The 26,486-nt window shown below is 48.8% G+C and overlaps 1 protein-coding gene across 5 annotated transcripts in view; it reads left to right on the plus strand.

Moving 5' to 3' along the window:
• Positions 1 to 26,486, plus strand: part of ADAMTS17 (ADAM metallopeptidase with thrombospondin type 1 motif 17) — a 293,369-nt gene that overhangs the window by 180,373 nt on the left and 86,510 nt on the right. For 3 of the 5 annotated variants that reach the window (XM_031691884.2, XM_031691886.2, XM_072950692.1), the window contains exons 11-14: positions 5,014 to 5,118; positions 6,174 to 6,319; positions 18,653 to 18,819; positions 24,296 to 24,423. In XM_031691884.2, coding sequence (XP_031547744.2) covers positions 5,014 to 5,118; positions 6,174 to 6,319; positions 18,653 to 18,819; positions 24,296 to 24,423 — 546 coding nt within the window. The remainder of the gene's footprint in view (positions 1 to 5,013; positions 5,119 to 6,173; positions 6,320 to 18,652; positions 18,820 to 24,295; positions 24,424 to 26,486) is intronic. The other 2 variants (XM_031691885.2, XM_072950691.1) reach the window with 1 other exon arrangement.

The raw sequence follows: 26,486 nt of genomic DNA on the forward strand, positions 1-26,486 counted from the left end.
ATGGGGTGGTGTGAGTGGTCATGAAAGAATTCTGGTAAAGCACTTAGCCTGATGCCCGGATGGGTGGATGCCCAGAGGATGTCAGCTTTTTTCTCACTGTACTGAAGTGGCGCATTGCTTTCTGTGTGAATGTATTTATTTGCTCATTTGTTCATTCAGTTGCTCAACAAGTCTTCTTGGGGTCTGTACCATGTGCTGCTGGATGTGTGGTAATGATCTGAGGAGGTGGTAAGACATGGCCGCTGGCCCCCAGGAGTTCAGGATGGAGGCGCAGGAGGTGAGAGCCATGGGGCTGTTACCCCGAGGACCAGTTAAGCTGGAGTGCTCTTAGAACCTTGATGGGTTCTTCCTATTCGGAACAGAGAGAAGGAGGAAAGACTTCTCAAGGGTGGGGCTCTTGGACTTGGCTTGGAAGAATGTGGCAGGTGACTTACTTCCTCTCTGTTAAGATCATTTACTTCAGTTCTAGTCCCTTCCCTGGCCTGAGCTCTCTGAAGGCAAGCAGCAGGGTCCCCTAATGTCTCCAGCAGGGTGCAGAACAGCCTGCAGAGAGGCAGGCCTGGGCCAGGGCCAGGGAGGGCCCTGGAGGCAGCAGCAGGAGGCTTTGCAGGGGCACGGAGGGTCTGTGGGATGTGGGATGTCAGGTGCAGGTAGGACAGGGGTCCGTGGAGAAGGCAGAGAGAGGAGGGGGCAGGAGCTAAATAATGTGGGGCTCTGCTGTTGCGGTTTTAACTGAGTCCTGGGGGAATGTGGATGGTTTAAGTGGAGATCTGTGTTTTTGGAAGATTTTGCAGGCATGTTGAGCATGAAAAAAGACTGCAGTCAAGATCTGTGAGAAACTATCGCAGTTGTCCAGCTCAGAGAGGAAGAGGCTGTAACGGCAGTGGCATTGAGGATGGAGAGAAAGAATTCACTCTGGAAGAGCCACATTTGCCACTTCTAATTCATCTGATCGATTCTTTGTAAATATGTGCTCTGGGCACTGAGTAATTATAGCAAAGATCAGTTCTACCAAAGACATTTGGTCATCAGTGTGATTTTTCAGAAGGATTTTGTTTCCTGAATAAGCCATCTTCTTTATCCAATCATTTGTCAATGGACATTTAGGTTGCTTCCATGCCTTGGCTATTGTAAATAGTGCTGCTATGAACCTTGGGGTGCATGTGCCTTTTTGAATTGGAGTTCCCTATAAACTTCCTAGAAGAAAACATAGGCAAAACTTTCTTGACATAAATCTTAGCAACGTTCTCCTAGGGCCGTCTACCCCCGCAATAGAAATAAAAGCAAAAATAAACAAATGGGACCTAATTAAACTTACAAGCTTTTGCACAGCAAAGGAAACCATAAGCAAAACAAAACAACAACCTACAGAGAGGGAGAAAATACTTGCAAATGATGCAACTGACAAAAGTTAAACTTCCAGAATAATAACAACAAGAAGAACAAAAAATGGGCAGAGGACCTAAACAACAAAAGAATGCTTCCAAAGAAGACATACAAATGGCTAACAGGCACATGAAAAAACACTCAATATTGCTAATTATTAGAGAAATGCAAATCAAAACTCTCAGTCTTTCAGATCTGCGCTTGTCTGAATGCTTCAGAAATGAGCCTGTGGCAGGTTGAATGGCATTTCTCTGTTAGTAAGTTGAAGCACTTCTTCACATATTAACAAGCCAGTTGTGTTCAATTTTCTGTGATCTGTCTTCTTAAATCTTTTTTATCTTGGATTATTGATTTTTTTAAAGTAATTTATTAGAAGTTTTACATATTAAGGAAGTTGGCCCTTTAGCTGAAATATGAGTTGTAAATGTTCTTTTTTTCCCCCCGGTTCATTTAGTTTTTAACTTTGTTTATCATTTTATGTCAGGCAGAAGTGTGTATGTGTGCGTGCAGAGTGAAACACATCAATCCGTTTTAAGGCTTCTGGGTTTTGTGCCATGTTTAGAAAAGTCATTCCCACTCTGAAACTGTAAATAAACTTAATTCTGATGGTTTCTTCTCGTACCTTTATGGTTTAATTTTTATGTTTAAATCCTTAATCCAACAGTCATTTATTTTAGTGTAAGGCGTGAGGTAGGGATCCAGCCTCACTTTACTTCCATCTCTTTTGTTCCAGCCACTTTGGTGGGTATGAAGAGGTAACTGGTTGGTTTTAACTTGCTTTTCTCTGATGAGAAACTGAGCACATTTTCATGTGTTTTCTCCCAGTCCTGTATGTTTGGATATCCTTTACTGTGAAGTGTTGAAGTCTTTTGCCAGTTTTTGTTTGTTTGTTTGTTGGATTTTTTTTAAAATTCAGGTATAATCAGTTTACAACATTGTGTCTGTTTCTAGTGCACAGCATAATAGTTCAGGCACACATATACATACATATGTTCGATTTCACATTCTTTTGCTGTTTTTCTATTGGGTCTTTTTCTTAATTGATCTGTAGGAGTTTTTGGCTTTTTGTTTTTTTGTATATATTCTGGATACAAATCCTTTGTTGGTTCCATGCCTTACAAATCTCTCTCCCGTGTATTGCAAATATCTTCTCTCACTTTCCCGCAGTTGTTTTTGGATAAACTGAGGTTCTTCATTTTAACGATTCCCCACCGCAGCTCATTTTAATATTTAATACAGTATAATTCATTAATCTTTTTTCCTTTCTAGTTAGTAATTTTGGGGTTCTGTTTAAGAAATCTTTGCCCGACCTCATTCTCCTTTTCTTTGGTGATTAGAAAAGCTATCAGAAAGCACTGTCTGTAACGTGCATAACAGACAGTTTACACCACCGTCTTCCTCTCTCTCCTAAGGGGTAGTTGGGTCTCCTAATCTCAAGCATTCCTGCCCCATAAATGGTCCTCCCAGGTCCGCCTGGGCTCCTGAACACGTGTCCACACGCTGACACCACGCTCTGAAAGAGCTCCTGGGTCAAAGTGCAGAAGATCAAACACTTCACGAAGTGCAGTCAGTCTTTGTGGGACCAGCTGGTGCGATGCTCCAGCCTCTCGTCTTGTTGCCGCTCTGTCGAGAGGCAGACAATAATGGGAACGTGGGGCTTTTCTGAACCCAAAAGTGCAAAATTCCGCTTGACTCATTAACTTCTTTAAGGGCACAGAGCAGCTCCGACATACTTGAAAAATGAGAAGGAGCTGTGGGCTTCTCTGAACGCATTGTCGAGCCCTCAGGCTCTGCCTTCCCTCCCCTTTGCTCCTTTGTTTCTGTCTCTTCAGCGTCTAAACATCCTCTGATTTTGGACAGCACAGTTGCACTTCTCCTCTGTGCAGGTGTTTGTGATTACTTGGAACAGCAGACCTCTGTCCTGAGCCCCCACACCCTCGTGAGCCCCGCGGGGACCACTCTGAGCTGTGCACGGGGACCCTTGGCCTCCCCCTGCCCGACCTGTACTGCGGTCCCCCGGCTGCGCCCTGGAGGATGACATCTCCTCCTCCGCCTCAGACCTTTTCATCGTGATTGGGTTTGGCATCCTGGAAGTACTGCGTCTTTCAAAGGGCCTGAAATACATCTGTTCTCAATTTTCAGACCACGAGGCAAGGGTTTGGGTGCAAGGAGTTTATCTGGGAAGTGATCCCAGGAAGCACTGGGAGGGGGCTAGGAAGTGAGGGGGTGTCAAGAAAGGTGCGCTGATGGGCAGGCGGACTGTGGACAACTGGGCCGCCCCGGGACCTTCTGAGAGACATGTGCAACTTGCCTTACAGCCATCCCACCCAAGTGATGGGCATCCAGCCCCCACCCCTGTGGTTGAGGTTGCTTCCCAGCCAGAGGACGGCTTCCAGAAGGGAGACCAGGGAAGCAGCAGTCAGTGCATGGATGGTGTCTGCCCTGAGGCTGCAGGGGAGACTGAGGCAGATGGGGAGGACACGGGTCACGCCTGCTTGTTATTTTGATACATTGTCTCATTCTGAGCACTTTGCCCATTTCCAAGTTTCCTGTTAATACCAATGGAAGTGTGTGTTTTTAAATGCCTACTCCTGTTTTAGTAGAATTATTTTAATTGTGGATGGTAAGAAACTCTCTGGATGAAATACCATAAGAGATCACGATCTTCCATGCTTGCCCTGACCGTAAGGCTAAAGAAGGAGGCTTTGCTGCTGTGGCAGTGGTCCAGCCTGGTGTCCACTGTGCTGAGCGGGGTGAGAGACAGGGAGGAGAAATCAGAGATACCCAGAGCAACACCTCGATCCACCTTCGAAGATGCCAAGAGTGTCTGGAGACAGAGAGAAATAAACTGACAAGAGGCCAGGAAGAGAGGGGGCTGGGCTGGTACTGGTTGAGCTGGTTGAGGGAGAACTGAGAGAACAGAGGACAGAGGTCAAGGGTGGCGTGTCTGTTGAGCCACATAAGATATAGAGGAAAGGAAGGTAGTGAAAGGGGATTTTCAGAGAGTTGGTTGAATGAGATGGATGATCCCCGTGGTACTTTCCAAGGGAATTCAATAGAAGTTTACATTACTTGCAAAAAAAGAAAGAAAGAAAAGAAATTGAGTAGCTCAACTGAGCTAGAAGGCAGGTTGCCCCGGGGAGGATTGAGCCCCTTTAACCCCACGGGGGGCTCTCACTTCGGAGGCTGCGTAAAGCTGCACCAGCCTCGGCTCCAGAGCAAGCGCTCCCTGAGGCGGCTCGGGTGGTGAGGGTCTTTCCCACGTGCTCTGTACGACCTCTGGGAAGCCACCTTGTTCGTCCCTACAGTAAATGGCAACTGTCTGCTTGTTAATGGCTCCCCAGCTGCAACCTGCCTTGGACACCTGCTAGGCCCTCAGTAGCTAGTGGTGGAACCGCTGAGCCAAACCCCCGTGGCACAGGGCTCCTAGGAGTAAATGCACGGAATTTTGCTGAGCTGAATAGACTAGTTGACATGATGCATGTATTTTTTTATGACATCCAGATTCATGACCCTCCTTTCTTCCTCTCATGTTTCAAATCCCACACCGGTCTTTGGGCCCCGCCTTCCAACCCCACTGTAACCTGCGTGCGGGGTTCTTGGCAGTTACACTCCTTCCCTTGTCAGCAGCATCTGATGTGCGCTGGACTGTGGTGCCTGGTGGAAGGAGATACGTCCTGCAAGACCAAACTGGACCCTCCCCTGGACGGCACAGAGTGTGGGGCAGACAAGGTAACCTCGCTTCCCACTGTCCCCAGCAGGCAGCCCATGTCCCCTGGGCATTGGGCGCCTCTCCTGAAAGGTGGTCTGCACTGCACTCAGGAGCCCCTGAAGCACCCCCTGGGCCACCCCAGAAATGGGGAGCCCACTCCGGGCACAGAGGGACACCTATATCACCTCTCTCCTTTTTTTCTTATAAGATATAAGAATCATTGAGTTAATATTTTTGTTAAATTAACTCCTTTTGTTACATATGTGAATTTACTTGAAACTTTTACATCGGTGGATTATAAATGAAGAAATAGGATCTTTAACGTACACAAAAGGTATCATAAAACAATTTTAATGAGAACACTGCTATCCAATTCTAGCTAGATGTTGAGAGAGTGAGCCTTTGTCATGATCTTCACTAACAAGACAGTTTGGCCAGTGTTTGAAGAGGTGTTCAGAGCCAGCAGCCACAGTCCAAGACTTTTGTCTTTAGTCTTCTTTAAGGATTGAGAGAGATGCTGTGATTGGGAACCACTGAATCACGTCTCCTGCCCCAGGGTTTGTGCCACACACACTGGGAACTTGTTTTAGAGGATTGGCTTTCTCTTATACACAGCAAGGGCAAGGTTCCCCCACATGGAGCCAGCTGTGTCATCTCCAGGGACCAAACTCAACCCTGAAGTTCAAAACTGCAGAGCCAGGAAATACTGCCTTCCAGAGAGAGACTCACATTAAACAGTTTGCAGACGATCAGATCTCTCCATGAGCCATGTGGATGAATCCTTTTTCTTGGAATTTAGAGACTCTCCATTGAGCACATCCATGTGGAAGTTTAGGGCAAAATCCAAACCCCAGAGAGACAGAGGTGTCAGGTTGGTATGTAACGAATGTCACCGGAGTGAGCAAACTGGCACACCCTGAAATAGTCTACTTTTGTGTAAATTACAAAAATCAGGTTTGGGCGGCCCGGTGGTTTTTCGCATGGAGGGAGTCGCAGCTACGAGCGGGCGGGCGTGTGAGCAGGTTTGCCGCGGAGCTGAGTGGCCCCCACCCCCGGCCGCCCTGCTGTGTTTCAGTGGTGCCGCGCGGGGGAGTGCGTGAGCAAGACGCCCATCCCGGAGCACGTGGACGGAGACTGGAGCCCGTGGGGCGCCTGGAGCATGTGCAGCCGCACGTGCGGGACGGGAGCCCGCTTCCGGCAGAGGAAATGCGACAACCCTCCGTAAGTCCCCCTTCTCCAGGGCGCCTCGATCCATCGGGGTGTCCGAACTGCGGCTCTCGCCGCCTTAGTAAAGCAGGCTCTGTCTCCCACTGAGACTCTTGAGTGGAGGGAAAGTGAACTTGAACCACAGGTCCAGTGCAGGGGCGTGGTGTGCCTCCAAGCATCTCGGCTTAAACAGGGCTCGTTCTGTAACAGACGCGGTAAGTGATGCAGGGAGCTGGCTCCTTCCTCTTCCTTGTGTGGGCCTTGGGAGACTGGTTTCCCGAGACAGCTGGATGACAGCTCCTCCTGTCCTGATTCACAGCAGCCTTAGACGAGAGTCAGCCCAGGGCAGCCTGCAGACCATCAGGAAAATGAAGCTGACCTTCAAATGAGCTGGTTTGGGAGCAGCCTGGCGGTTGATGAGTCACAAGCATTTGTGGGTTCCGTTCTCTTTTATCCAAGTATCTTTCACCTGTCCTGTTAGAAATGTTAGGCAGAGCATAGTTTTTTGGTTTTTTTCACCATAGGCTTTTTTTGTTTTAATCAATTGTGATGACACCGTGACCCTTGTTCACCTTTACACATTTGCTCCAAAAAACTCAGGGCTAGATCTTATGCCCAATTGTAATAATTTCTTTATCACAGATTTTTTTTTTCTCTTCGTCTCCTGAAATTCCCCGTTTTCAACATTTCTTAGAATAATCTCTTTTTACATCTTGTGTGCTGTCAGCCACACCACGTTAATTTTGAAAATGAGTGAATTATAAATTGACTAAAAGGAAATGATTTCTATCCACAATTAACTCGTATTGATGAATAATTAGCAAACCCATCTTGTGTTTTAAAATGCTGATGCCTCAGCTATATCCCAGACCAGTTAAATCACAAACTCCAGGGGTGGCGCCCAGGAATCAGAGGTGTCGAATCTCCCCAGACAAATTCCAATGCCCAGCCAAGGTTGAGAACCTCCAGATTAAAGGAAAACGTAGACTCACAATTTAGTCAAGACCAAGAACACCGTGTTTGCTGGCAGTGCTCTAAGAATTGGCACTATGTATTGTGTCTTATTAAAACGTTTCCCTCCAGCACCCAGCAGAGTGCCTGACACCTCGTGGGTGTGTATTTAATCTTTTAGAAGTGAATTCTCAATGGAAAGCCTAGGTGGTGTGTTAGGATTTATAGGATTTAAAGATACACGATCTATTATAAGGAATCGGGTCACGTGGTTATGAAGGCTGAGAAGCCCCACCACACCCGCTGGAGGCCCATGTATGATTCAGTCTGAGTCTGAAGGCCTGAGAACCAGGGGAGCCCAGGGGATGAATCTCCAAGCTGTGCCCAGTCCAAGGGCCGGAGGAGATGAGACGAGACGTCCCAGCTCAAACAGAGAGGCCCTCCTTTTGCCTTTTGTTCTCTTCAGGCCCTGGGCAGGTTGGAAGGGACCCACGCACACTGGGGAGGGCGCCTGCTTTAGGAGTCCACCCATCCAGATGCTAATCTCCTCCAGAAACACCCTCCCAGACACACCCAGAAATAACTTACAGTCTGGGCACCCGTGGCCAGTCAACACATAAAATTAACCACCGTAGGTGGGCAACTGATTAGAAAACCTATTTAGCTAAGTGGTAAGAAATTAATCGTGGTTTCAGTTTTTCCATTGCTCTGTGATGAAGTTACAATAGTTCCACCTCTGGGCCCAAGAAAAGAGCTCTGGGATTGGAATCACGGTGTGGAGATTTGGGCTTGGCTTGGTTGGTTATTGGTCATGTGACCTCAAGAAAGACCCTTCTCTCTCTGGGCCTCAGTTTCCCCCATTAGAGGGTGCTGGCATGGTATCGTAGGAGCCAGGCTTCAGAGCCAGAACAAGACGGTCAGCAGTGGGATTGTGTTCAGGTGATAGCAACCCTTGCAAGAATAAGACGTGATCAGTGCTGAGCAGGTGTGACCATGGCTTCTGAATGAGCTCCCTGTGGCTGCCGTAATAAAGTGCCACAACGTGGTGTCATAAAACAGAAGTGTGTCCTCTCCCCATTCTGGAAACCAGAAGTCTGAAATCAAGATGTCACAGGACTGATTCCTCCTTGAAACTCTGAAGGAGAGTCCATTCCTTGCCTGTCCCCTGGCTTCTGGTGGCTGCGGCCACCTCCGCCCCGTAGACTGACTGCTCCAGCCTCCGCCTCCATCCTCACTGGTGTCTCCTCTGTGCCCTTACACCCTCTCTCCTCTTCCCAGGACACGTGCCATGGGGTCTAGGGCCCACCCTAATCCAGGCTGATCTCATCTCATCATTAAGAGATCCTTAATTATGTCTACCTGGTCACATTTGCAGGTTCTGGGTGGGTTTATCTTCCCCTCATTCAGCCCACTGAACCTCCTTTCTGTTCCCAGACACAAGGCTCCCACCTCCAGACCTTGGTTGGTGCTTCTTCCCCTCTTTGTGTCTCCTCCTGGGACAGGCCTCCTCCCCTGAGCCCCTGGCCAGCGGCAGATGCCCGCTCCCCACTTGCACTCTGTGCCCTTTCTTAACGTTACAGGTATTAGGATGGTTTGTGACTACTCACATGGATTTGCTCACTTGTTTTCACTGCGTCCTCCCCCTCTGGCCTCTGAGCTCCAGGAAAGCCGCACCTTCTGGGCCCCATCCTCCCTCCATGCCTGCAGCAGACCAGTCCCCGTAACATGTGCCTGACCACCTTCCCGCCTGGACACATGTGTCTGAGAGAACGCCATCCCTCTGCTTCTCTAGTGCCTCAAAACACACACCTAATATTGTCATTTCCTCTTAAACACAAAGGTGATTGTAATTTATTATGCCAGGAAGGTGGATTACCAGGTAGGCCCCTTCCCTTGTATTTTGCCTCCACGAGGCCCACAGGCTGTGAGCAGCCAGGGATGGGGGCCGGGGCCCCCCGCGCACCAGGGCCATCTCTGCCGGTGCCCGCCCTGCCCCAGCGAGGCTGTGCTCACAGCTAGAGGTGCTAGGCGCCCTCTCAAGAGCATCCAGCCTTGTTTATTCCAAGTGAGAGGAACAAGATGTTTTAGCTCCTATAGTATTGACGCTTTGGTAGTCTTCCTTTCCATCCAGTCTTTCACAATAACCACATAGCTGCATTTCCTGTTCTGAACAGAAGTGACAGGCTCTCTTTCCCCTGTAGTTTTCTGCAAGGTTTCTCACCTTCGAGAACCGCCCGGAGGAATGGGAGGAGAAGGGGCTGGCCTTGAGGGGCGAGGGGTTGCTTCGCAGTGGTCCCGGTGCTTCCCGCGGAGATGCAGGAGGCAGACAAGCTTTAATGAAGTCCAGGCTGCAGTTGTCAGCCTGCTTTTGCAGAATGGCCTGATGTGGTGATTGTTACAAAGCACAGCTGATGGAGGCCCCGGAGCCAAGCACTGACCAAAACAGGGTCCTCTCCCTGGCTCACTCCTTAAATCACCAGGCTCACTGTCTTGAAATTTCCCAAGGATGTCCAAATCTCACCGCTACGTACATCTCGGACTTGGAAGGCTCCCACCACCCTCTCCCCACCCCCTTCACTCTATATTCCTGGCTCCTTTCCCGTCTCCTGCAGCTGGTTTATTCACTGTCCAAAAATACTGGCAAGAGAGTCCCCGCCCTCTGTTTTTTTCCTCTAGTCTTGGGCTTTACAGCGATTGGAATTTCTGTTTCTTGCCAGCTGACATCAAGGCTTTGGGGACCATCCGTGTTTTTAATGCAGCTTCCTAAGCTTGTCCTTTCCTGCCGTAATTTGTGTCGCTGTCGGTGGAAGTTTTCACTGAAAGACTGCAAGGCAGAGAGTTCGTCTCTACTGCCAATCCTGGTACCCATCAGGAGGCTTGTGTAGGGCGGGCTGGGAAGTAGGGGGTGGGAGAAAAGGCTCCGGTGATCTCGTGTGACAAGCCAGCTCTGTCAGAACACAAGAAGGATGAGAAGGTGAGCGGATCTTAGAAGCAGGGATGCATCAGGGTCCTGACCCAGGGTCATCCCCTGAGCATCAGCAAGGAAGGCATCCCACCTTCTAAGACTGGGGGGAATGAAATTATGTGCCTGTAATCCCACAGTGAAACCCCTGTAGGTGTGTTTTCAACGTACCTGGCGTTCACATGGATAGCTTTTAGAAATTACAGTTTTCTATGCTTGAGTCTAAGTTATATGAGTTACTTGGGCACCTTTCAGAGGACATCTGTTGCCCTGCAGGGGTGTTAGCAGCCCTGAACCACTTTTGAAATCTTGAGTGTGTGCCCTGCTCGCTCCTCGGAGCTCTTGGTGCAGGATCAGGAGGCATAACTGCCGGCTCTCAGCTGAAATCACTGTGTCTCTGGATGGCGAGGTGGTCTGAACCGCTTGCTGACTTTTATCTTCTGATCTATCTGCATTTAGTAGAGCAGAGCAAAAAAAGAAAAAGTGCCACTCAGCTGGCCTCTTGCTCTTCCTCCTACCTGATGCTGCCTGTCATCTGCTCCCAACGAAAGCGGCAGATCTGCTGCCTGTGGTCCTGTTCATCTCAGCAAACCTTTGTGCTTCCCTGCTCTGCTGGGGGTGCCCCAGGCACTTGGGCCCCTGGCTGGAGCCGGTCCTGCCACAGGAGCTCAGAGAGACTCAACTGTCTGTTTACAGAAAGGACATCTATCCTAGAGTGTGTGTTTCCCGAGCGCGTGTGCTGGGTGTGCGTGCAGGTGCATGTTGGCTCCCAGCGCGTGTGTGACCGAATATGGGCCAGGTTTTTTGGAGCAGCTACGCCACTGACGCTGCCCTGACTGCAGCGAGCTTCCACCTGCTCCCAGCCTCCCCGGAGCTTGATGCTGTCTGTCTTTTCCGCTTTAGCCCTTCTGATGGGTGTGTAGCAATATCTCGGTGAGGTTTTCATTTGCGTTTCTGTCATAAGCAATGAGGCCGTGCATCTGTGTCTGTGGTTGCCATGTGGGTGTCCTTTCCTGTGAAGTACCTGTCCTAGTCACTGGATTTATATCTAAACTTCTGCTTTGTTCGTGTTTTAGAAAGTCCTGATGGAGTACAGATAGAAATTGGGGATTGATATTGGAGAAGCATCTTGAAAATCCATCACACCCCGGATGGCTGCCTCAGTGGGTCAGCCTGGCCTCACGATATCCGAGGGTAGCCCCCTTCCCCAGTCTGCTCCTGCTTGTGAGTCACACTCTTTCTTAACCTCCACCTCTTACCTCCCCACTGAGAGGTTATTTAACGTATTAGAGCTTCGGTCTCTACATTGGAAGGACGCAGCCAGGATTCCCCTCTGAATCTTCGTGCCGCTGACTAAACCAGGTAATGTTATAGAGAGCAGGAGGCGTGTAAGCCCCCTGGGCATGATAGTCTGTGCTCACTTCGGATGTGACCCTGGTGCCTCTGTCTGGGCCTGTGTCCTCAGGGGACCATCCCTCATTTCAGGACGAGATTTCAACTTGCTGCCCCACCCCCTCCCATTTTCATGACCTATTTCTAGCTCTCAAAAATGGACAACTCTGTTCTTCCACAAATCCTGTTATGTTAACCATCCTCCATTTTAGCCATGACAGGCTTGGTTTCTGTTATTGTAGCCTTCCTAGGGGCTTTTTATTTGATCCACATTGCATAACTCAGGGTGAAATCAGAACCCCAGCCCCCTGCTCCTCAGCCTTTGGGAGGGTGATCTCTCCCGCCTGTGTTTGCAGCACTAACACAGCATCTCCTGAAGGTCCTGTGTCCATGCAACTCAAGCTTGGCCTACTCGCCCGGTGTAGGCTCCTTAGTAAAGCTGTTCCCGCCTCCAAGTCCTCCCATAGAACTTCTGCTCACAAGGTCTTGTGGACCTTCCCATCAGACATGTCCTCCCCCGGCGAAGATTCTCCTCCATCTTCTTTTTTTTGAATTTTTATTTTTTTATTTTGGGGGGAGGTAATTAGGTTTTCATTTATTTATTTACTTTAATGGAGGTACTGGGGATTGACCCCAGGATCTTGTGCATATTAGGCACACACTCTACCCTAGAGCTATACCCTCCCCCTTCCTCTGTCTCTTTTATGGTACGTGTAGAGGCCTTTCTGTTGTCTAAGCACCGGTGTATATGCAGGAGGCCCTCGCTGGTGTCTCGGTAACACTCAGATGACCTGTGTTATTGACAGTCTTAGAGTGAATGTGCTGAGTGCAGGGTCCTTCCAGAGACTGACATACGGAAACTGGGCTGATGTGGGTAGCAGATCATGCTGCTTGTGGATTGCCTCTCCCTTTTCTCAAAGTAGTGACCAAAAGGAAAACTGAAAAAAAAATCAATTCTTTTGGTCATTCTTTTTCTGTTGTTTTTTTTTTCCTGTTTGTCAGTCATTTGTCCCTGTTTTTATCATATCTCATAAATTTTGAACAGATGCCAAACATCATGTATTAAAAACTGTAGAGGCTCTGGTCAGTGTTATTTTGGTCAGATAGAATGACCATCAATCACTTTCATTCTGTCCAGGCTGGACTTGAGGCTTGGTTAAGACTTTGTCCTGAATTTTATATTTGTATTATAGCCATTTTAGTTATCTATTGCTATTATCTATTTATTTATTACTTTTACTATTTAATATTATTCCAGAACTTACTTGTTTAAACAACATTGGTCATTTTTTTTTTAAATAGGGAAAGTTTAATGTAAAAAAGCATTAGCCGTAACAGCTGATTAGAGTAATGGGGAATTAGCTGCGAAGAGGTGACAAGAACTCTAAAGACACAGAAAGAGCAGATACAGGAAGCAGCCAGTATCTTCAGGTCAGAGGCAGAGCACCCAAGGAAGGAGTAGACATGGATGAGGGTGCCCCCTGTCCCTTGCACACACACCCAGGGCTGAAGTTCTTGGTTGGAGAGGTTACAACCTGGGGATGGATGAAGAAGAAGTTTGCCGAGGTGCTGCACTGGTGGAACTTTCCAGGAGGTCCCACTTAGTGGTGTCAGAGAAAGCTGTCTAATGGAGAAACTGCATCTGAGACCAGACTTAAAATTTTCCCAAAGTGTTGGTGTGCCCAGAAGCTGCCATCTGGGATGAATGCTGCCTGGAGGGAGGTGGCAGGCATCACAGGCCATCACAGAAGTCTGCTGAGAGAAATCACATTTCTTGTAGGACAGGTCTGATGGTAAATAACTTCCTCAACTTTTGCTTATCTGGGAATGTCTTAATTTCTCCCTCATTTTTGAATAACCCATTTTTGCTGGGTATAGAATTCGTAGTTGATAGTTTTTCTTTGAGGATTTTGAATGTATCTACCCACTGACTTCTGGCCTCCAGGGTTTCTGATTAGAAACAGGCTTGTGATTTCCTGAGGATCCCTTGTATGTGATGTGTTGCTTCGCTCTTGCTGCTTTCAAGCTTCTCTCTTTGTCCTTTGACAGTTTAATTACAGTGCATCTCAGTGAATTTATCCTTTTTGAATTGTAGATTCCTGCCTTTCTTCAAATTTGGGAAGTTTTCAGCCATTATTTCTTCAAATAATCTCTCTTCCTCTTCTCCATCTGAGGCTCCTGTAATGCATATATTAGTCCCCTTGGTTTCCCACAGATCTCCTCTGTTTCCTTTTCTTCATTCTTTTTTCTTTTCCCTCCCCAGACTCAATAGTTCAGTTGTCCTGTAGTCAAACTCATAGGACAAATTTATATTCCTGATTTTTCTTCTGCCTGCTCAAACCTGCTTTTGAGCCCACCTGGTCAATTTTTCATTTCAGTGATTGTACTTCTCAACTTCAGAGATTTTGTTTCCTTTTTGTAATTTCTAACTCTTTATTGATAGTCTCGCTTTTCTCATGTATCATTTTCCTGTCCTTGTGTCTTCCTTCAGCACTTTGAGCATCTTTAAGACCACTGTTTTATAGTCTTTGTCTAGAAAACCTAACCCAACCTCTGGACTTCCTTGGGCACAGTTTTACCAATGTATTTTGTTCCTTTGAATGAGTTGTCCTTTCTTGTCTCTTTGTATGCCTTAGTAATTGTTTTGTTGAAAATTGGACGTTTGAATCTTATAATGCAACACTGGAAATCAGCTTCTCCCCCATCACAGGACTTGTTATTTCTTTGCTGTTGAAAGGTTTCTCTGTGCTGAGGATCAACCTGAAGTGCAAGGTCTCCTCTGACTTTTTCTGAGCCTTCCTCATTCCCTGGGCATACCTCGTGGCTTTCTAAATTTTCCCATATGTGCAGTTGCTTCTGAATGACCTGATCCTTAAATATCTGGCTCCCAAAAGAGGAAAAAGAACTTTTAAACATGTATTGCTTAGTGAAATTCCCTGGAAGCCACTTCAGCTGGTGGGGGTTGACATAGTGGTGGCCAGCCCCTGTACCTTAGAAATCGAAAGCATCGCTGAGCAGCCAGAACACAGAGCTCCAGTATTTGGAGGACAAAGTCTTTATTGTCCACCCTGACTCCAGCAAGCCACACCAGGAATGTAGGCACCGCCACCTGCCATGGGGCTGGGGGAGGGGGGACAGTTGCCACTACCACCATCAAGATTGAAATTGATCGACAGTAACCACCACTTACCAGCCAAGCTTTCTCCTGGAGGCTACCAGCTTTCAGATAGACTCCAGAGTTTCAAAATTGTTACTTCAGGCAGTTTTGCCAATACAATTGTTGTCCAGGTGGAGAGGTGTATTCCTAGAGCTCCCTACCTGATTTTTCCTGACATTGCTTTCTTTTTTTTGATCTTTTTAAGATAACCTCTGATAATAGAGTTCAATTCAGTCTAACGACTGTTTGTTAAAGACCAGCCTGTGCCAGGTTCTCTTGCTTGAGGTTGCAGAGGAATAGGAAGGCAGGAGCTCAGCTCGCCGTTTCAGAAGGTCGGTGATGAGCAGTACGGCAGAGACCCAAGCAGGGTCAGGAGAGGTTCCAGGTGGGAAAGAAAACTAGGCGGCAGGGTGGAGGTGGCCTTCAGGGTGCGCAGAGAGTTAGGGATGGGGGATGGGGAAGATGGGGCAGCGAGCCAGATGGGGGCCGAAAGGGGACTTGCCTGTGGGAGAAGACCAGACATGGAGAAGAAACCAGATAAACAGAATTCAGGAGGGAAACATCCTGAGGCATGTGCGGTATTGCATGGGCTGCCGCCTGGAGTTTGCTTCTGTCACATCTGATCGCCTCTCCACCTACCCGCTGTGAGGCTGTTGGTATACGAGGGTCAGTCAGTCAGACATAAATCTGGAAAATCAACTGATGGCGGTGGATGTAAAGGAAGCTAAAACAAAGCTTGATGACAACTCAGGAAGTTAATTCCATGACCCGCACAAATCTTAGTTTACACCCTAAGATGTGTAGGAAACGTAGCTTCCTTTCTTTTTGTACAAAGCCAATCCAGTTTGTATGTCTGAACTCCACTCTAGTCCATGTTGGCTTCCTAATCTCTTCAAGGACTTTTTCCCTTTTCCCTGAGTCTGCATCTAAGTTCAGTTGAGTATGCATCAGGTCATTGGGTTATCTGGTGTATTCTTCTTCTAAGAGTTGCCATGACAACCTGCCTCAGCTGGGTGTCATTTAAGCAGCAGAGATTTACTCTCCCAGTTCTGGAGGCTCAAAGTCCAAGATCAAGACGCTGGAAGGGTTGGAAGGGCTGTGAGGGAGACTCTGGTGGTTTGCTGGCAATCTTTGGCATTCCTTCGAGTGTAGAATCATCACCCTGATTTCTGTCTTCATCTTCACATGGCATTCTCCTTGTGGGTGTCTGTCCCCAGACTTCCCCTTTTTTATAATAACACCAGTTGTATTGGTTTAGGAGCTCACCTTAGTCTAGTATGATCTCATCTCAACTATTATGTCTGCATTGGTACTATTTCCAAATAAGGTCATGTTCTGAGGCTCCGGGGATTAGGACCTTAGCATATGAATTTTAGGCAGGACACAACTGAACCCTCAGCTTCTTACCATAGAACTTCTCTGCCTCACCATCCCTTCTGCTGGTCCACGTGGTTCTTCAGGGCCAGCCCCTCTCTGTTCCTTCCATACTGTGGTTTGTGGCACAGAAATACATTCACCTGTCCACACCTGGCACTTGGGCCCGGGCTCCTGGGAGGCTGTCTGAGACTCCATCTCTCCAAACACGCCATGCAGTCACTTCCCTGGGCTCTAGCTGCCTCCCGGGACTCTGGGCAGGAAAAAGAACAAAAAGGTGCCTCTCTTCTCAGGTCAGTTAGAGAGGTCTCGCCATTTCCTGACTTTGAGATCAAAACTCAGAAACCTCTGTGGAGCCACCAGGGGATATAATCTTTCAAGGCTGCCTCTCCTCCCAGGTGAGGGAAATGTTATCTGGCGTGTATGAAGTGGACATGGAGGTATAAGGGGGGCCTTTCCTCTGACTCCAGATGTTTCCTCCAACACATTTTTCTAGAGCAGGGACTGGCACACTATGGCCCGTGGACCAAATCTGGCCCACCGCTGGTTTTGTAAATAAAGCTTTATTGGCACATAGCCATGCTGTTTTGTTTACACTTTGTCTCTGGCTGCTTTTGTGCTGCAGTGGCAGAACTGAGTAGTTGCGACAGAGACTTCATGCCGCACAAAGCCAAACAAATGGACAGTCTCGCCCTTTGCAGAGAAAGTTTGGTGTAGACTGTTGTGACACAAAAGCCTGAAGACTTTTGCCACCTTCTGCTGTCACGTCTCTTCCATAAGGCAGTGGTCTCAAGGTGGCCTCACTGTCTGAACACAAGAAATGGCAAAGGGAGGAAAAGAAATGAAATGTAGCAAAAATGTCACCCTGCCGGCAAGTGTGTATAATTTGGGAAAAGCCACTGAGCAGAACAGTTGTGATTTGTGTGGGGGAGTTGGGGGAGCAGTCTTACTCCATCACGGAGGTGAAAGGAACCATTGAGGTTGCCCAGGTCATAGTCCTACAAGGACATCCGGGGCCTCATGGAAGAGCTGGGCAGAGCCACACGTCAGCTGGCCAGGCCAGGGTCCTGCTGCTTCTCTTTGATACCCCTCATGTGTGCAGATGTGGTCAAAGAACACAGCTGGGTCTCCAGAACTGGTTCAAACCCCAGCCTAAGCATAGAGCATCTAGGACCCAAGACAACATCATTGAGCACGTGTGTTCTCACTCTTACCCAGGAAAAGGGTGCAGGGCTGCCATCCAGCTGGTCTCTACCCAGAGCCCATGAAAAGTGAATTAATCATTCTGATTCTTTTCATTATAGAGTTATTTATTTACTCATTCTGAAACTTAGTGACATCTGGAGCGTATCTAGGAGCCATTTAAAGGTCTTCATTTTGTGCTGGAGAGAGTGTGGAGGAAAGGGAACCCTCCTACACTGTTGGTGGGAGTGTAGTTTGATGCAGCCACTATGGAAAACAGTATAGAGATTGCTTAAAAAAACTAAAACTTGACTTACCATATGATCCAGCAATCCCACTCCTGGGCATATATCCAGAGGGGACCTTTATTCAAAAAGATGCATGCGCCCCAATGTTCATAGCAGCACTATTTACAGTAGCCAAGACACAGAAGCAACCTAAATGTCCATCGACAGATGACTGGATGAAGAAGTTGTGGTATATTTATACAATGGAATACTACTCAGCCACAGAAAAGAATGAAATAATGCCATGTGCAGCAATATGAATGGACCTAGAGATTATCATACTAAGTGAAGTGAGTCAGAAAGAGAAAGAAAAACATCATATAATATCACTTGTATGTGGAATCTTTAAAAATGACTAAAATGAACTTACTTACAAAACAGAAACAGACTCTCAGACATAGAAAGCAAACTTATGGTTACTGGGGGAAAGGAGAAGAGGGATAAATTGGAAGTTTGGGATTTGCAGATAAACACTACTATATTTATAACAGATAAACAACAAGGTGCTACCATATAGCACAGGGAAATATATTCAGTATCTGGTAGTAAACTAATGAAAAAGAATATATATATTTGTATAACTGAATCACCATGCTGTACACCATAGACTAACATAACATCATAAACTGACTATACTTCAATTAAAAATTTTAAAAAGTTTTCATTTTATAGAAGACGGAAAACAAACAAACAAACAACCTACACACACTAAAAATTCCTCTTGGAGTTTTTAGTGTTACAGATGGTCAAGTTTTAAGTTCCGATGAAAGACACAATTTGTGGATCTTGCTGAACTGGCACTCATCATATTCTATTTCCAGATGACCTTGATTTACAGTTCTTGGCTGCACTTTCCTGATGGCTCATTTAACATGCCATCAGCGGGGGGCTGCTGTTGCTGAGAGACGGTGTGTAAGAGCAGAGCGGGGTTAGTTTGGATACCTTGCCCGCCCCTTCCCCATCCTGGAAAGAGAGGCCAAACCTGAGCACCCCTGCTGTTTCCGTGGCCTGTCTGGTTAACACCAGCGCTCTCTTCCTCCTAGCCCGGGGCCTGGAGGCGCACACTGCCTGGGCGCCAGCGTGGAGCACGCGGTCTGTGAGAACCTGCCCTGCCCCAAGGGCCTGCCCAGCTTCCGGGACCAGCAGTGCCAGACGCACGACCGGCTGAGCAGCAAGAAGAAGGGCCTGCTGACAGCGGTGGTGGTTGATGGTAAAGGCACCTAGCGTATCCTTTCACTGCGACCTCCCTCCCTGCTCCACAGACCGTAAACACTCCTAGGAAAACCCACAGGGCACCCCTACCTCTGCGATCCACCCAATAGGATGCTCCAGTCCTGCCCAATTCAGCCGTGGACCCACTTCTTGAGCAGTAGGTTGAATTGGGATGACCCAGCTCCGTGGGATTTCCCCAAAGCAGCTGCGAGCAAGGCAGACCGAGGACCAGGTTCCTCCCGCACCCCCGTTTGCAGCAGGGTGGGTGTGCTGGTAGCCTGCCGTCTAGTGCCCGGTGCTGACAGCCCCGGGCAGCGTTGAAAGCAAGGCTCTGCAGGTGCAGGACAGGGTTTGCGCCTCTGCAGTTTCTCTCTCCAGTGTTGATACGTTCTTGCATTTCTTTTCTTGGTTCATCTTGGGTTGACTCTTACTCCTTGACAGGAGTGTTTGGGGAAAGATTTGTTTTTTTTGTTTTAATTGAGGTAACATTGGTTTATAACATTATGTAAGTTTCATGCATACAACACTCTATTTCGACCTGTCTGTATACTACAGTGTGCTTACCAGTGGAAGTTAGTTTTCATCCGTCACCGTACAGTTGACTCCCCTTTACCCAAATCACCCTCCCCCCATCCCCCTTCCCCTCTGGTAACCACTACTCTGTTCATCATATCTATGTATTTGCATTCGTTTTGTTCAATGACCGTTTACAACTTCGTGCAGATAACAATAAGCACGTCTTCTTTCCCAGAGCTTCCTCCCAAATCAAGAGTCTCTGCCCACAGGGCCACTGCAAGCATTTACAATGGCTGATAAAATCCTAGGTGGGGCATCATGTCCGAAAGGATTCATGGTGCCTGTTTATTGTCCACAAGGATCCCCCAGACCTGAGTTCAGGGTGTTTTACACATAAAATTCTGTTCCTCTTCAGGAAACAAGGGTGTGTTATACTGATGACAACATTTATGTTGTTCCATTTACGGAGTGTACACCATGTGCTGGGCTCAGGGTAGCTCTGCACACATCATCTCATTTAATATGCAAGACAAGTTGTGCCGAAGGTGAGAGGTTACAGGTTACATGACACGTCTGAGCTCCTGCAGCTGGTGAATAGCAGGGAGGGGGCTGACCCCAGTTCCGGACTTGCTGACTCAGAAAATAACCATCTGGCTTCCAGTACTGGAGTAAGATAGAAAGCATGAATTCGCGAGTGCCGAGTGAGGGAGCTTTAATAAGAACTCAAGCAACTGGGCCTGATTTTTACACAGCCTCTGAAGTTTTTTTTGCAGAAGAATGAGGTTCCTGTGCCAGGACTTGGGTTTCTGCCCTGGGATCGGAAGAACCTCTGAAATCGACATTCTGCTGTTATAAGTTCAAGTGTGCACAGCTGGTCCGGGGATAGGACCAGGCGGCACAGGGAATAATGGCCTCAGACCCTCAGCTTTGAACGCCCTGACCCATCCGCTTTGAACTGACTCATAGAGCGACATGGGATGTTCTAAGTCGCAGCAGAGAATACCAGCCCACCTAGCCGTGGGCTCATTTTAAAGCTCTGGGGAGCTCCCCCAGACAGTTTCCTTTTTTACAAAGACCAGCATCTTTTGTGTGATTGTGTGATTGTGGCTGCCCTGTCACCCAGTCAAGCAAACTTCCAGGGAATTGCAGCCTTTATACCCTCAGCTTTCCCTGCAGACCAGGGAGGAGCCCTGCACCCCTAACAGGAAGACAGGCAGCTGGAAGCAGACTCACCCGGCCCCTCACGGCCCTGCCTGGCTGTTCATCTGATGCAGAAAGACACGGGAGGCTTCCCCATGTACCAGGCGCCCTCGGACCCCTAATCAGGAGGGAGATAGCACCGAGGGGCTGCCGTGTTTCCAGCGCAGTGGCAGGTTTTGATGAAAAGCAGCTTCGTCTCCAAGCCTTCAGCCGAGCCCAGACCGCCAGATAAAGATGTTTGAGGTCCCCTGCCTGTCCTCTCCCACATGTCGGGAGCACGAAGAGGTCAGGTCTCAGACAGACTCTCCCTGCTCTCATTCCGCCTCTGCTGTGTGCACGGCCTTGTTATTCTGTCCTTGGTCTCTTGCTCCGGTTTTCAGTTCTCCTGCCTCGTTTCTTCTGTACAGAAATCCCACTGAAATGTCTGTTTTTCCACAGATTTCTCCAAGTCCAGATCCAGCTTCTATTTGACTTCTAACCACTTTTGGATCACTGAGCTCCTTGTTCCTTATCATCACCGTGGCTGCAGCCAATGTCTGCCCAGATCCCCCCTCCAGGAAGCCTCCAAGTGCAGCTATTTGGGGAAGCTCACTGGGTTCAGAATGTGTTTTCACCCACTTGCTTTTTCTTTCTGCCAAAGCAGTAAATAATTATAAGCCAGAATGCCACCGCCTTTGATCCGAAAAGTGCAACCCTACGTGATAAGCACATTCAGCCCTCGGCCTTTGAAGGAGAGACCCCAAGTTCGGGGCTTTGCAAAGGTCCTCCTCCGGAGTGGAATTGTCATGACTTCATTGGTTTCATTGCCTTTTCAAGTATAAACAGAAGCAGTTTTTTGGTTTTTTTTTTAAAGAGCGTTTCTCAAGGATAAAAACAAAATAATAAATGGCCAATTCAAAGGGTAGGGGGAGAATACAGATTATAAGTGTTCTTCTCCCAACTCTGTTTATAAAAGGCACAATTCTAGCTCCGCCGTGAGAGGAATGATTCCTGTGGTTGGGCTCTGGGTTCTTCTGCAGCCCATTATGACTGCCCTATTCATAGCACTGCTATCACTGTGGAATTCTTTGGCGAGTGACACACAGTTCAAGAAGAGGGAAGCTGTATTTTTTTTTTCTTTTTTCTCTCATTGAAAAAAAAAAATTCTTGCAGAGGTAGATTTTCCAAGGGAGGACTCAGGACCACAAATCCACACCACCTCCAAAAGAAGACAAAGACTCTCCTTAGCAAATATTTCTCTATGGAAAAGCCTTTCAACAGAAACCCATTGAGATGTCCCATTGCCAAACCCACCCCCTTTCTGCTTTCCCTGTGGAATCTCATTTAAGTGGAAACCTTCAAGGGTTCCATCTTCCCTGCCCAGGCCAGCAGGCCACGTGCCCACTGAAGTGTCGGAGGCCTTGGCGAAGGTCGTGTCTCGACGTGGAGGTGCTTTCCCAGCTCCCTCTCCCCAACATGGCGAAACCTTCTTCCGGTCTGCATCTTCCAGGGGATGGAGGGTCTGATGGTCAGGGCTGTCTGACTCCAGCATGGCCATGCTGGCTGGAGTTGTGTAATGAAAGGAGAGAGTGGTTGCCAAGATGCAGAGTGTCTCAGGGGTCCCAAGGGCCAGGATGAAGGTCTGGGGCCAGGGCCCTGAAGATGTCAGGATCTCCTCTCCATGTTCGACCACAGCTTGTGTGTGTGAGCCGTTTCTTCCTGCCCGCCCCGCACTGGCTTTCTCACAGCTTGTCCACATGCAGGTCAAAGGGCAGTACACAGCGCCTTTTATACACGTCCTCATCCCGTGTCCAAATCCTTTGGGGCCAGATGTGGTTCAGAGTTCAGAGCATTTTAGGTGCTAGAAAGGTAACAACAGGGTGTTGACCATATATTACTTAATACCCCCAGTGGGGTCCTGGGAATCACCCCACAGTCAGAGACATGGACATCTCTACCAGGTAACTCACAAACAGTCTACAAGTGGGATACTAAACCCCACCAACAGCTAGTCAAGGCTAGTTTTGCTGCCAAATGTGTTTGGCACAAATGTAAAAACCAAACCAAACCAAACCAAACCAATGTTTGCGGTTTTCAGAGCTTTTGGATTCCTGAATTGTGGATAAAGAAGTGTAGACTTCTTTGGGGCTCATCAACCATGAGCAGACACAACCTCTCTAGCTAAATTTCAGTGCTACTTTCCCAGAGGGAGACTCTGATTGGTCCAGCTGTGATCAGGTGGCTATTCCTGATCCAATCAGCTGAGGCCTCATGAGGCCTGACTATGAGGTTGTGGTGGAGGAGAAAGACTCTGATTGGTCCAGCTGTAGTCAGGTGCCCCCTAATGGTCCAATCAACTGAGGCCTGGCTATGGAGTCTTGGCGGGCAGCTTTGGGGATAGGGAAGTGAGCAGTTTTCTCAGCTTGTATACCCGACAGAGGGCCAGGCAGGGCTGGGGTGAGTGCTTGTGATGTCCTCAAAAATTAAATAGTGTCTCCACCTTAGTAAAACCTTGTAACCACTGGCAGAGAGAGAACAACAGGTGCTCTAAGAGCCACACGGTGGAGCAGCAGGGGAACCCTCCAAGCCTCCACCAAGCACATGTGATCACTCAGCTCCCAAGACCCCAAGCCCATCTCGGCTGCCCTGTGTGTGGCTTCCCCATCCAAGCGCTAAGTCCTGATGACAAGTGAACTAATGAGAGGCTGGGACGCACCCCAAAGAGTCCAGCCTCAATCCGGATTTCATCTCGGCACACATCAGCCGGGTGAGAGGGGTGTTCCAGGCTTCTTTGCTTACAGTGTGTGGTTGTATAACTTTTTAGAAGATTGGACCTCCTGTACAACTAAGGATGTAAGAGTGTTGACGAAAGTTGGAAGTTTGGTTCCTTGCCCTCCAAGGGCTCCCATTCCCATCAGTTCTTCAGTCTAAAGGTAATTGCAGTCCATCCCTTTCACATTCCTTTAGCAACAGGACCCACCTTATAGGAGATCCCCTTGTATGTGGGAGTTGCTCAGACAGTTACAGAACAGCAGGATTTGGAAGCTTTAATGGAAGTGTGTGCAAAATGCAGGTGGAGACTCCAAGTCAGAGGTGGCATGAGAAGAAAGCTCTGCAGTAGAAGCTGCCGGGGTAACAGGCATCTTCCAGAAAGGAGGGGGAACAGTCTAGGCAAAAGCGTGAGGTCTTGGCATTTTCTGGGCACTCGCTTGGTTCCAACAACAGCAGAAAACAGGGTTCCCATCCTGCTTGGGGACAGGGCCCTTACCTGTTGTCCTAGGCTTCTGTGTCCCCTTTCTGTACCTTATTCCTGCTCAGTTTCTTCCAGGCACTTCTTGCCACTTACCACAGCCCTGCAGCTTTTGTCCAGCAACTGGGGACCACTAAGGCTTTAGCAAAAGCTGCTGCCGTGGCGACACCCCTGAGACCTGCCCCCCTCATCCCTTCTCCGCCGCAGGCTCATCCCTGATACCTGTTCAGCTTGCTTAGAGATTAGCACACAACGTGTTTATTCGGCCTATTTCCTTTAATACTTTAAGGAAAAAGAAATTCTATTTCTGTGCAAAGGAGAAAAAACAAGATGAAGAAAAGCCCATGGTGCTCTCACCTGTGTGTCATTCCCCTGAGCCGGAGGGTCTTTCTCCACGTGCTGTGCCAGGTGTTCCTAGGGGTGGGTGCAGCAGGTGCCGAGACCTTCATTCCACGCCGACTTCTGGTCCCTCGGGCTGGCCCATTGCCCGCGCCCCTTCCCACGACGTGCACCCCCTTTCCCTCCTCAGATAAGCCGTGTGAACTCTACTGCTCGCCCCTCGGGAAGGAGTCTCCGCTGCTGGTGGCCGACAGAGTCCTGGATGGCACGCCCTGCGGGCCCTACGAGACCGACCTCTGCGTGCACGGCAGGTGCCAGGTGACGTATTCTCTTTGTGTCCTTGGCAGGGCTTTGGAAGGGAGGCTCCCTCTCCCCAGAGGGGCCAGGGGTGGGCGGAGGCCTCAGGGGGCCGGAGTGAGCAGACTTTCCCTAGAAGGCACTGGTGGTGCTGCCTCCTGCAGCCCGGCCCCCTCCCTCCTCCCCTCCCTCCTCATCTCAGAAGTCTTAGAGTAACTTTAGATGTCTTGACAGCAGGAGGAGCACATAGATTACCAAGGTGAGACTGGAAGAGGTACAGGAGCATGTGTTTGGGGACAAGCTATGCTCCGTTTAGCTGTAAAAGATGTAGTAGGACCAAGCAGACTCCTTCCCAGGAAGCACCTGGGAGGTGACCGTGCCAGGCTTTTGGGGGTCGCTCCACCCACCCACCGTAAGATGATCCTCAAAGCCATCGTGATGTTGGATGTCTGTGACTCCTTAGCACGATGATAGATGTCAGTTAAGAAGACATAAAAAGAAGGAGTGGGGGACAGAAGCTCACCCTCCACCCGCATTAAATATGCCTGAGCTGGGGGGACTCACCTGTAGCTGGGCCCTCCCAAGGCCTCGTTCCCAGCCTAGTGTAACCAGTGAGTGCTTGTCCGTCAGGACGGGTACCCTCCTGCTGTGGTGCGGCAGCTGGGATGGGGAGGGGGGTGGGTCTAAAAGCTGCATATTTCCAGTCCCTAAGGGGCGTGGCTCAGGCGATGCAGTGCTCGACTCTGCCACACAGGCCCTATTTCCTGACGCCCTGGTCTGGTCTGAGCCTGTCGTGAGAGAGCCCCCCTCAGCCGTGGGTACGGGCTCTCATCACAAGGCCGGGCTCCCTCAGCAGGTGAGCCCGCTGAGAGCTGGAGGAGACTGCGGCTCCCACAGCCCTGAGTGGGCAGATGGGTGTGAGGATGGCTGTACACTTGGCATAGAAAGGAAAACCCGGCATTTCCTCCTGTTTTCACTTTTCCCTGTTTGGCCTCCATTGCCCAGCATCTATGTGAGACTAAGCAAGCAATGCACAGCGGGGCTTCTGACTTTACTGGGAAAAGGGAATCAGCTTCCTAACAGCCCTGTGGCTGTGGATGCTTCAGGAACCCACCCACCTCCCAAAGTTGACACCATCTCTACTGCTCAGTTTCAGGGAAATATTAAAAACATTTGAAAAATTATAAATCCCAGGGGTCATGTGGAAAAGAAACCGTCATCCCCCCTTAATTGTCATTGTGCCTGAACCTTGACCCCCAAGCCTGGGGCCCCCTGGCCTCATGGGGCAGCCGGTCTCCCCAGATGCCTGGCCCTGGGCATGGGCGGTGAAGTTTCACTGAGTGAGTGAAAGACAGAGTAAGAGGGAGAAAGGCAGGAAGACATGGACACAACGACAACTTCTAGGATGATTCCGGCTACCAACCATTCCAACCCTAGTGTATTTTTTTTCCCCTGCAAAGTCCAGACTAGGATTTTTCAGGGAAAAACTTGACAGTGTCCAGACTCCTTTGGCACTGCCTGGGTTTGTTATCAAATACAGTATGTGGGGGTGAAAGATGCTTGGTGCCCAAGAGTCTTGGCCAAGTCTCCTCCCAGAGAAGGAGTGGGTGATGGTGGGAGAGCTGGGTGCTCAGGCCTACTGCGTCATAGCAACGAATGTGCAACGTCAGGCGGTGTGGACAAAGATCTGGTCACTGTCACTGAAATGGTTCTGATTCTCCCTAAATCTGCTAGCCAGCCAAGTGCAAGATTTGTTTTCATCCTAAATGATACATTTGCACGGGCCTTGGTGCAGCCCCAAAACGTACATTCCTTTAGCAACAGTGTCCCAAGTAAAGCACTTGTACTGTTCCGAGCGGCACCTGAGCCATCTCCAGCCTCTCACCAGTGTCTTCTGTGGTGTTCTTACCAATGTGGAAACATTTCTGAGACTCCTAAAATTTTCCGGCCAGTGGGGTCCCTGGTAAGTGGCCAGACCTGATTTCAGCTCTAACTGATCCGGGCCAATGTGCCCCTTACATGACCTTGGTTCTTATTGCAGTCTTGTCAATTAGGGAATCTCTCCCACACTATGACAGCAAAAC

This window comes from Vicugna pacos, chromosome 27, assembly GCF_048564905.1.
Source record: "Vicugna pacos chromosome 27, VicPac4, whole genome shotgun sequence".
Lineage (NCBI taxonomy): Eukaryota > Metazoa > Chordata > Mammalia > Artiodactyla > Camelidae > Vicugna > Vicugna pacos.